General features: G+C 46.7%; 1 protein-coding gene across 6 annotated transcripts in view; it reads right to left on the bottom strand.

The window, feature by feature from the left end:
• Window positions 1–12146, bottom strand: part of LOC102941343 (gastricsin) — a 36371-nt gene that overhangs the window by 1007 nt on the left and 23218 nt on the right. For 3 of the 6 annotated variants that reach the window (XM_043533438.1, XM_043533436.1, XM_043533437.1), the window contains 6 exons: window positions 6089–6239; window positions 4903–5020; window positions 3555–3673; window positions 2543–2742; window positions 1090–1212; window positions 341–488 (listed from right to left, as the gene is read on the bottom strand). In XM_043533438.1, coding sequence (XP_043389373.1) covers window positions 341–488; window positions 1090–1212; window positions 2543–2742; window positions 3555–3673; window positions 4903–5020; window positions 6089–6239 — 859 coding nt within the window. Of the gene's footprint in view, window positions 1–340; window positions 489–1089; window positions 1213–2542; window positions 2743–3554; window positions 3674–4902; window positions 5021–6088; window positions 6240–6953; window positions 8235–8257; window positions 9196–12146 lie in introns of those variants that run through there. The other 3 variants (XM_037884834.2, XM_043533440.1, XM_043533439.1) reach the window with 3 other exon arrangements.

Here is a 12146-nt window from a genome sequence, read left to right as displayed (position 1 = left end):
CTTCCAGCAACCCGGGAAAGCTCTTTATAACAATCACACGGAAAAGGGAGGCAGTCACATGTTTTACTACACTCAAAAGGCCTCAACACCCTGAACAAGCAGAAATTATTAGGTCCACCTTACAGATGGGCAAACAGGCACAAAAAGGTTAAATGAGTTGCCCAAGACCCAACTGAGAGTGAGTGGCAGATCCAAGAATAGAATCTAAGAGTCCAGACAACTAATCACCTGCTTTAACCACTAGCCCACACTTTCTCTGAGCTGTTTCACCTAACAGAAACCAGCTTAGAGGCAAGGTTCTTCCCTTCTTCCACTTTTAAGCCTCCCTTCCTCTCCATACCTCACCGTAGCTGTTCTCCTGAGCACCAATGTCCTCCATCAGCTGCGAAAAGATCGCTTGTGGAGCAGTGAGGAGGGAAGTTCCAGTGTCCACAATCCCCTGGCAGCCATCGCTACACCAGCCAGTGGACTGTCCGTCAACAGAGAAACTAAGGGAACAAAAAACAGGACACTTCAGCAGGAAAATTCAGCAGCAACGTACCCATCTCTGTTGTGTGATGAACCAAGAACATGGGGGTCCTGCCATTAGAGATGTTCGAGCCACTGTTTTGTGTTCTCGTGGGATCTCTGGAACTTGTGAAGTTTGGGTTATCTAAGGTCCCACAGAGACTTGGGGGCAGAGTCGGGAATAGAACCCAGGAGCCGAGTCAGGAGTAGAAGCCAGGAGTCCAGGTCTTGACTTCCAGAGTCCTCTGTCTGATCATGGAGGACAGGTTCATCAAAGGCTATTAGCCAAGACAGTCAGGGATGCAATCCCATGCTCTGGGTGACCTTAGCTGCTGATTGCCATAAGCTGGGAGTAGACGACAGCATATGGATCACTCAGTGATTACCTGGCATTGGCCACAGCTGGAAGACAGGCTACATAGACCATTCCTCCTATCCAGTATGGCCATTCTTATGTTTCTTATTATGACCAAAGCATGTTCCAAAGCCCAATGAAATTAATGGAAGGACTCCCACTGATTATGATGGGATCAGGATGAGGCCCTACATTCCTACAGAAAATACCAATGACAACAATCTTACCCTTCAATTCCAATTTGCCAATAAGCATCCTGGGTGACGGCCGTCCAGACAATCTGACCAGAGTACAAATTGGAGTCAACTCCTCCGAAGAGAAGTTCACCACCATCCTGCATGCCCTCTTGCCTAAACAAACGCACAGGAGAGAAAGTGCCTGGTTATTTATAGCCATCGACAGAGTCCAAAGACAGCCTGTGACTGGAACATCCAGGATCCTAGCTGGAGTTATAGCACAAAAACCTTCTCAGAGATAGACCAAGAACCCTGGTGGCAATGGGGGGGGGAGGGGGGGAAATCAAGCTTATGCAGAGCTTTTGATCATCATGCACCAGACACATTGGTGCTGTGACACCTGCACATTCATCCAGTGAGCTGCAAACCTGGGCAGTCCCCCGATACCATGACGGCAGGGGGGTGCCATTCAGTTTGTAACGGGGTGTTGCAGAAAAGCCTCATCTACTGTTTGGAGGAAATGAATCATCTTATAACAAGGGTGGAGTTGTCAATCTAGTGCCCGGCGTTCAAAGGTGCCATGGAAGTAGCTGAGAGTACTCGGCATCTGGGAGAAAGCTGGCACTGAGTGTCTAGCGCGAATCGTAGGACTGGAAGGGACCTCGAGAGGTCATCGAGTCCAGTCCCCTGCACTCACGGCAGGGCTTAGTATTATCTAGACCATCCTTGACAGGTGTTTGTCCAACCTACTCTTAAAAATCTCCAATGATGGAGATTCCACAACCTCCCGAGGCAATTTATTCCAGTGCTTAACCACCCTGACAGTTAGGAAGTTTTTCCTAATGTCCAACCTAAACCTCCTTTGCTGCAATTTAAGCCCATTGCTTCTTGTCCTATCCTCGGAGGTTAAGAAAAACCATTTTTCTTCCTCCTCCTTGTAACAACCTTTTACATACTTGAAAACTGTTATCATGTCCCCTCTCAGTCTTCTCTTCTCCAGACTAAACAAACCCAATTTTTTCAATCTTCCCCCACAGGTCACGTTTTCTAGACCTTTAATCATTTTTGTTGCTCTTCTCTGGACTCTCTCCAATTTGTCCACATCCTTCCTGAAATGTGGTGCCCAGAACTGGACACAATACTCCAGATGAGGCCTAATCAGAGCGGAAATGGTACAGTGAGGCCTAGAGACCGTAGCCCATGAGGAACATGCTATGTCTGATTGGGTAGAACCTTCACCCCAGGGAGGGGAAGGTGAATGACCTCAGTGAGCTTCCCCATACTGAGCGGTTTGCCCAGCTCTGAATGGGAGAAGAAGGGGCTGCAGAGAAGGAGTATGCACTTGCAGGGGAAGGGATGAAGTCTGCTCCTAACCATTATTCTGCCGTTGGCCCTCCTCAGGGTATGGGAGACCAGAGGAGTCAACACAAAGGGAAAAGGATCATGGGAAACAAAGACAGCACAAGGGCTTAAAGAGACAGGGGAATGGCCTCCTCCTACTTACCCGCTCAGGTAGAAGCTGAAGAGCGGGGCACTGATGAGGTTCTCCTGGTTCAGACCTTGCATCACGGTGGTGGCACCGCCAGCAGCAATGGCAGGGAAACCCAGACCGAGGATCCCATCGAACTGAGCATAGACAAAGTTGGTGCCAGGCTCGGTCTCACTCAGGCCAAATTCCTGTTTTGTGATGGAAACGTCCTCGATCTGCGGCAAAAGAGATAGGAATAGCCATTACAACCAGACAGAGCAAGCAGGCCACTGAACCTAGCAAACCCAGGAAGGAGAACTTTGGGTGCACTTATCTAACCCGCCAAGAAATCTCAGAGCACTTTCTGTGGGTATCATCACCTCCATTTTACAGATTGGGAAACAGGCACAAACAGGTGAAGCTATTTACCCAGCCCATCAGAGGCAGAGTTGACAGTAAAAACCAGGTCTCCTGACTCCCACCACTAGACCACGCTGCCTCTTACAATATTACTACACCATTGTGTTGTTACTTCACTACTAGGACGACCCACTGAGGCTCAGACATTCCTCCAAAGCTCTGCAACTAGTGGATGTCCACGTAAAGAAAGGCTTTCCAGCTACAGGTGCCTCTCCGTACACAGCCCGGGAGTCCGAAGGTTCACGGGGTTGAAAAAGGAATGCTGAGCACCTTGGGTTTTGTTTGAAATACTTAGACTCCCAAACATCCTGTTCCTTTTCTCCAGCCACCTCATTTCTGAAAGCCCACTTCAAAAGCCCAGACTGGATCCTTATCATCTGGAGATTAAAAGTGGAATAGGCGTCTCCGTTTTGGCCCTCGGAAAGGCACCGTTTGAACAGAAAACTCCCCAATGAGCCGTCTATTCACTAGCTAGAGTGAGTGATCTCAGCCCCCTCGTGGCAGGGCCTACAGGGGAAATCAGAGACTTTCCACCGCTGCCTGCTGAAGGAGTTCGGATGCCAGCGCCTGCCAGCCAATGCTAAGCTCTAATAACTACGTCATCTCCTCGGCTGAGGCTATTACTTACTGTCACGGTGTCATAGCCAAAGACCCCAGTAAGGCTACCGCTGCCATATTGCAGAGAGAAGTTCTGTCCATCGGAAGAGTAAGTGGAGGAGGCGCTGGGGTTGAACAGAGTGTGGGTGGCTAGCGGTAAACACAGATCAGCATCAGCTGTCAGCTCGTGCAAATGACAGGTTCGGACTCAGAGTTGAACCTCCCCACCCCCACCCTGAATTGAGCCCGCCATTAATCCCCTCTAGAAAGGTCCAAGAATGGCAAAACTTGACCTTTCTGTTGCACCTTCCCCCGGCAGTTCTCAAACACTTTGCACCCAATTCCTAATCAATGAAGCCTCACCGCTTCCCTTCGAGGTAGATCTAATCACCCACACGTTACAGGTGGGGGATGAAGGCACAAAACAGGGTCGTACCTGCCACTTGACCATTCTTCCCTGGCTTGCCTCTTTCTTCACGTGCAGCCTTCTGAACCTGTCACTTCTGCCTACTCTGATTAAAATAGCTTTTGGGGACCCCAGACACCTCCGCACGCCGTTCTGCGGGGCCGTTATGGAACTGAAAGCGTTGGAGTAACAATTTCTCCCCTTTGTAATACACAGATTGATTTTATTTTTATAGACGTCTAAACCGGGCTAGAAATAACACTGCTGCAGAAGATCCAAGACAGACAACTGCGAAGGGCTGGACACGTGTCTAGAGCAGACGCAGAAAGGGTACCAGACAGGGCGAAAGATGCAAGCAGGCAGAAAGAGAGGAAGACCAAGGATGCGCTGGATGAACATGGTGAAGACTGACAGACAACAAAAAGGTTTAAAAGAGGAACAAAGCCAAGAAGCTGGGACAAGATAGGAAGAGGTGGACAGACTTCGTTCGGCCTCAAGGGTCACAGCTGCACTGACGAATTGGGAACCAAAGAAGAAAAGAAGAAGAATCTGTGTGTCTGTGTGTGTATTATATAATCAAACACAATCTATTTTAAATTATTGTGTGTGCATGTATATCTGTGCCTAAATCAATTATTATTTGAATTCCCGTAAGAGCCTAGGAGCCCCAGTCATGGACTAGCCCCCCACTGTGCTAGGCGCTGTACAAACAGAACAAAAAGAGGGTCCCCACCCCACAGAGCTTCCAGTCTACGTAAATGACGTGCACTTCCACAGCCTGGGCTATCTTTCTGTTTGCAGCGGGACTTCAGAACACTCCTATCATATTGGGATTTGAAGGGTGTCTACATTATTCCTGACAACCAATCCGGATTAGGGCTCGGTCAGTGCCCAGGATGGGATACTGTGATCGAGACCCTCCCTCCATGGTAGAGACATTTCCCTCGGCCCCTTGTGCATGGGGATTACTCACTGCAGGCCTGGCTCTGGCAGTACGTAGAGGGCACCCACAGGTTGGATGAGCCGGTGTCGAAGAGAACCAGGAAGTTCTGGGGTGGGGTTCCAATACTGATCTCCCCATAGTAGGACATCTAGAGAAAAGGGGGCATTCTTTTCATCACAGGTTCTCCTTCTCATGATCCGTGTCACTTGCCAACCAATAATACTATTGAGCATGCTTAAGACAGTCACTGCCGTCTGCACCACATACGTAATCTCAAATCAATGGGGCTGCCAGGTGGGTTGATGGTGACAAGAGACGGTGGAATCTCATGCAGTTAGAGGTTTTGCAAATGACTCCAGCTCTGCTAGAGGGTTTCCAAAAAAGGGCAAGCTTTCCCCCCTTTCATTTTAACCCTTCCCTCTCCCCCAGAGAGATTCAATTTCTTAAATATATATTCTAGCTAAGCGCAGCCTGTGCTCTTTATTAGGGCCGGGAGACCCGTTGGGTCTTTTACTCCTCACGGAATAAAAATCTATATGGAGGAACCACCGGGCACAGCTGAGTCCCAAATAACTGTGTTTACTCACTACAGCAGAACCTCAGAGTTACGAACGGCAGAGTTATGACCTGATTGGTCAGCCGCACACCTCATTTGGAACTGGAAGAACACCGTCAGGGAGCAGAGACCAAAAATAAAGCAACTACTGTACTGTACGGGACTGTGTTAAACGTAAACTACTAAAAAAATTAAGGGAAAGTTTAAAAAAAGATTTGACAAGGTAAAGAAACTGCTCCGGCGCTTGTTTCAAAATGGCTAAAAGCGGCATTTTTCTTCTGCATCGTAAAGTTTCCAAGCGGAGTTAAGTCAATGTTCGGTTGTAAACTTCTGAAAGAACAACCAGAATGTTTTGTTCAGCATTACGAACAACCTCCAGCTATACAGCTCTTAGCTATATACATGTGGCTGCTCTGGGTGGCTGCTTTAGAACACGGTGACCACCACGAGAGGGCCCACAAACTATTTAAGGGGATACTACCCGATTCCTGTACACTACAAGAACCAGCCCTACAGAAGATGGGCTGGTGCAAGTTGGATACCGTATTTTCCATTTGAATTTCTCTCCTCCCATCCCTGCTCCTCAGTTGACAGCCTCCATCATTTCCTCGTCTCTGCTCCATTTTTGTCATTTTTTCTTCCAATCAGGCTCATACTCACATCCAGGTAGTTATCCAGGACCTCATGGTCAATAGCGAAGTTGTTGAAGTACTTGCTGGCTGGGTCATACTTGTGGTTCTTCAGGTAGTCCTTGAGGACGCCCTTCTCCTTCATCACCTGCCGCATGGATTTGAATTTCCTCATGGGAATTCTGCACAGAATGAAAAGACAGTGACCAAGTCTCCCCTCTTCGTTTTCCCTCTTGCTATTCTCCCTCTCTCCTTTTTGGTCTCACTCTTCCGGCTTCTCTTCCATAGCTTCAATAGGTTTGGGATGGGGTAGTTTAGCGGTATGTTTTCCAGCCACTCAAAGAACCCAATGCGCTAGGACTAATTAGTTGGGTTCCACAGGGACTGACTTCATTGTAATTGCAGCAGGGATAAATTTGACCCAATCTCTTCCATAGTCTTGGCTCTCTTAAGACCTCCTTGAAATACGGAAGTAGCACACTGGAAAGCTAAGAATGGGAGATGGACACTGGGGTAATCATGTCAATGTTCAATGTTAAGGCCAACCCTGGACTATTGTTTCCTTGGTCTCTGGGAAAATGCAAAGCCATAGAAGAAAAAGCCGAATGTTCTTAAGAATAGTACTTCACACTTGTACAAGCTCTACTGATTCACCAATCTGCAAGTCTCATAAGGTCAGTAGCATTGTCCCCATTTTACAGATAGGTAAACTAATGCACAGAGAAATTAAGTGATTTGTCCAAGGTCATAGAGCCTGTCAGTGGCAGAGCCAAGGACAGAACCCAGGAGTCCCACTCTCCTTCTCAAACCACTCCCCACAACATTCCTATTCTTTCCTTCACGCCGGCATAATCAGCCGTCACTGTCATGTGGCCATGCTCTTATTCCATGCTCACCTCACCAGCCCCTCCGAGAGGTGGAGACACACCAAGGCGAGGATCAGCCACTTCATGATTCTCTTCTTTTGCAAGCAGTTTCTAAACAGTCCACCACTTCAGTCCTGGACACCAGGCTGAGGTTGGAGTCCCAGGCTCCCTGCCTATATATACCCAAAGGGTGCACTGTTGTCTCCACCTCCTTCTGCCACTATCTCATTCACATATCAGAAGCTTATCAACTGTCAATAACACTTCATGCTGAGGCTTGCACTAACAGGGCTAAGGACCCTTTATCTCAAGAACAGCTGCTTAATCAGAAGGCTAATTGCCATTTTATTTTTAAATTACTCCTTGAAGGGAAATGTTGGAATGATCAGGGGAATCGAAGTTCTTAAACTCTCAAAACACCCAACAACCCACCAGCTTGTTCCCCTTTATCTTCCACTTGCTTGCAGTCTGATAGCTCTATCGCATGTTTTCTCCAAAGGAGGAAAAGTTTGATCACACACAGCAGCTGACTTATAATGGAAAGAACAACAAGATTATAACCCTTTTTGGGGGACCTGCGGTGTGTGTGCAACTGTAGGCTTAATTTGCATTTGCAGTTACACTGAATGTGTGACAGTCAATCAAATCTTTGCACGTAAGCACAGTAAAAATTGGAGTATGGAGGCCAGCTAAGTACTTAAAAGAGATTACGCAAGGTTAGGTGAGACTCTTACATGAAAAAGACCAAACATTTAAGTCATCGTTAGCTCCGCAAATTCCAATTTGCCATCGAACATATTGCCGGGGCAGTGGTAACTCTTAACCTTAACTCTGCCCAGTAGTTACGCTCATGGAGCGGTGGGAGACACACAAAAAGTGTCTTTAAGCATCAGCTTTGTCTAAGATGGGATACCAAACCCTAAAATGCCTTAATCGTAATCTTATTGCTATTAAAAGGTGTCACTGCAGAGCAGAGTTAGTTATTTGGGTTTCTTCACCATGCATTTCCATTTCTTAATAAAAATCTTAACTCTGAATTTCTTGGGCTTGGAGATGATCACAACATCACTGTCATGTTTTTTACCCTGGCCTTCACTGAGACGGACTCTACACCATCATTCCATTTTAACCGTTTTTTTTGGTCTGGGACTTAATACAATACTTAGGATTGCCAGCATGGTATTTCAAAAATATAGGCCAGTTTTCAAAGCGTGCACACACATCGATCCTGGGCCAACCCTGCAGAGAGGTATTCATTTGGGGCGGGATGGCAACTTGCCAAAATTTGGTGCCTGTAGTTTACATATTAATTATTATTATTAAACAACACTCACCGGGGTATTTCTTGCTGCTTTTTGCAGCACTCAACAGCTCCTGATCCTGTTGTGCAGTGAGGAAGAAATCTCTGCAGGGTGCCATTTCAGATTTCAATGTGGGGTGAAGGGCCAACTTTCAGCAGGGTGTCCAGAGGCCACTTTGGCATGACGGAGGAGTAGCCGGGACTAATTTGAGCAGCGCTGAGGCCCCATACGGCCAGGTCAAGTTGCCAACTGGCGGCTCTTCACGAAGTGCCATCCCGGAGGTGGAGCACGGTTCTGCCCCTGATTTCTGGTGCCAGAGTGATGCCCCAGACCACTCTGGCTGCAGGCCGTGCTACACTCTTGGTGGAAATACTGGAGAAAAGGCACTTGGTACTGATTTTTTATTTAAATAAGGGGCATCCCTTATAACATAGGACTGTTATTATCCCTGTGGAGGCACAGCCCAGCAGACCACCGGGGGAGGAGAGCTCTGATCATAAACTCGATCACCCTTGGATCTGCAAGGGAGACTTTATCAATGGCCTTGCTCGGCATTGGAGAACGAAGCCCCCCTGTGCACAGGACAGGAACAGCAACCCCTTCCCCACTCCTCAGCAGCATCTAGCTCAACTCCTGTGTCTGTGAGCTTGAGCCATCACTTCATCATCCAGTTCCCATCAATATCCTCCAGCGTCAACCCCTGCCCTGGTCATTATCACTGTTCTCTCCTGAGCCCCAGGTAACGTGGATTCGGACACGAGCTGCTAGGGGAGCGAATTCCAGATGTGCATCACTCACTAGGAGAAAAACCCCTCTGGACATTTCGTCTAAACTTCAGAGGTTCCAGGTCCAGGGACATCCGTGTTGTCCTGTTGCTGCTAAGTTCAAAGGGAGCTTCACCTGCAACCTTGTGATCGACCGTGATGGGTCTTCCAAAGATTTCACAGGGGGAAGGGTCAGAAGGGACCGTTTCGATCATCTAGTCTGACCTCCTGCATAACATAGACCACAGCATTTCACCCAGTCATTCCTGAATCAATTCCAGTGTCTGGATCAAACCGCCAGCGTGTAACCCTGTTCTGAGCCCATCGTACCTACTTCTGGCAGATAGCTGGGGGTGGGAGGTGTCTGTCTCCCCTCTTCCCCCACCCCACTTTCTTTTTAAACTCACTTTGTCAACACTTGAAGAACTTTTCATGCCAATCAAGTCTTATGGAATTGCTTCCTCCATAGTCTCTTTTCCTAACTGCAGAGGGCTAAACTGACCTAAGAGCAGTGCCATACTTTGCACCAGGTTAGATGTATGATCACCTTGATATCTGTGTGAACAGGGGGCAGTGCAGAGCAGCAAGGAGAAGGAAGACTCTCAAGCTTAGCTGTGCAAGCAGCAGCCCTTACTCTCCACCCCCAAAGATTGTGACTGTTCTCAGCAGAGGTCTGTGCTACGTGGCCCATATCCTGGTCTCTGGATTGTCATTGACAAAGGGCAAATATAAAGATCAGCTCACTCAAGGGGAACTTTATCACCAAGGGCCTAGATAAACAGTGGAAACTGCTCACCCCATGGGCCAAAATTACAGAAAAGCAAATAGAACGTGGGTGGGAAAGGGGCATGGAATAAACCCTGTTCCCCCAACACACATACTCAGATCTGATTTGGTCTTGCAGAATGTTCCTTTCTCCTTCAAGCTTCATAAAAAGAGGGCAAGAGGCCAGGTGCCTGGTTGTATCAGCTAAATTTATTTATTTATTTATCCGCTGATTTATTGCCAACACTAGAAATGTAAGAATTGCTACACTGGTTCAGAGCAATGATCTGTCTAAGTCCAGGATCCTGTGGCCATCATTAGCAGATGCTTCATGGGATACTGCAGTGAACATCATAGTGGACAATTATGGAGTAACCTGCTCCTAAAGAAACTTTATTCCTGACCCTAGGCAGTAGTGGTTGACCTATGCCCTGAAGCATGAAGGTTTATAGTCCTCATACATTTTCTATCGTGTTTGAACCAAACATCGATGTTTCATTATTGATTTAAATATCTACTCATCTGACATCCTACCAGATTTTTTAGGTTCAGCGATCTTTTGTGGCAGAGACCCATACTTTAATTACATACGGTGTAAAAAATGTATTTTCGTCTCAGTTCTAAAATGCACTGCCTTTCAGTTTCATTGGATATCGATTTGGTTTTGTCTTAAGAAAGAGGTTACTAGGGTACATAGGACCACCTGAGACGACGCCTCGATTGCATTCATTATTTCATATTCCTCTCTCATGACCCCTTTTATCCAACTCCTCTCCAAAACAGAGAGTCCCTGCTCTCTTTTCACACCGATGCCTTTCCAGGACTCTTCATTCTATCACCCAGCTCTGCCCCTCTCTCCTTCCGCTAACATGCTTTTTGGAGACGGAGAGACCAGAACGGAACAAATCAGTGAACTTCAGAGCCATCTAGGCCATTTGGCTACACAGCACTCATTTCAATGAGCGGGGGGTGGATGAATCATAGTCAGCTTTGACAATCTCAGCCAGAATCCCAGGTGTGGGTGTAGTGTTAATTGAGAAATCGGCATAACTCCACAGCACTATTTTCAATCTCTATCTTTAGAACACATTGTTTCGTTTTCTGCCCACCACTATACACCAAGCCAGGGTTTTCATCAAGTTGTCCACTGTAACACCGGGGTCTTTTCCTTGCCTTTTTCCATCACTTTAAAACCTAGTAAGCTGAATTTTATCTGCCATCATTAGTTCTTTGACAACTTCTCTGGTCTTAACTAACCTAAATAATCATTGTGTCTGCAAATGTTGCCACTGCTTCGTTCATCCCATCCCATCTCATTAATATAATAAACACTAGCCTTAGCGTAGACTTTTGCGGCACACTGCAGTGTTAATCTTTCGACAGGTTGAAAATTGGCCATTGACTCCTCTTTCTTTTCTGTCTCTTAGCCAGTTTCTGATCCATGAAAGAATTTTCTCTCTCCCTCCTGTGATCGTTCAGTTTTCTTAAGAACTTCTTTGTGAGGGACTTTGCCAAAGGCTTTTTGAAAGCCCAGATAAGTTCCATCAACCAGTCCTACTTATTCACTAGTTGGTCAAACAAGCTCAAAAAATTCCAGTAGATTAGAGAAGCATGATTTTCCCTAACTGGAACTGTCCCCAAGTCTTGTGATATTTGGTGGTTTCCTTAAAGGTCACACCACTGAGATCAAGGGACTCTCAGATTTCATTAAAAATATATATTTATAGCGCTCATGTTTGCAGAGAAACCCTGAAAGCACAACCCCTAAAGGCTCACACATCCGAAAGCACAAAGAAAGTCCCCCAAATACTTGTTATTTTTTTAAAAGTTTAAGATTTTAAGCAATCTCAGGATTTTGGGGGGGTCTGATGTGATTTTCAAATGCTTGAGATTGGCAATGCTGCTACTGCCTGCAGTTTGACCTATTCTGGTACATTTCACCAGCTGATAAGTTCAAACAAGAGCCTTCTATTAAGGGATAGCTCAAAGCTAAATAGATTGTAGCTAGTCTCTTCCTCCATCTCCACCCGTTGTCCTTTTTATGCTTTGCTCAAGGGTGCCCCTTTGTGCTTGGCACAGCCCCTAAAATCCCACTAGCCAAAGAGCTCCCCACAAATAACTTGGAACACACCTCTCTTGCAATGCCCCTTCACTTCCTTTTGTTGGAACCAGTGGGCTCTGTATTGTATTATCCAGGTTAGATTTAAGCTCTTTTGGGCAGGAACAGTCATTCATATTCCACAAAGCACCTTCTATAAACAATGAGAGATTTTCAAGGGCACACATGGCAGGCAGGTGCTTCAATTCCGTTTTTCCTTTGAAAGTCTCCCCCAACACAGCGAATAACCAGGCAGAGGCCATTGCTGGAGGCAGGATACAGGATACATGGAGCA

The sequence above is a fragment of the Chelonia mydas genome, chromosome 21 (assembly GCF_015237465.2).
Source record: "Chelonia mydas isolate rCheMyd1 chromosome 21, rCheMyd1.pri.v2, whole genome shotgun sequence".
NCBI classification, from domain to species: domain Eukaryota; kingdom Metazoa; phylum Chordata; order Testudines; family Cheloniidae; genus Chelonia; species Chelonia mydas.
Note: the sequence above shows the minus strand (reverse complement) of the source record. Positions and strands in the feature narration are given on the sequence as shown.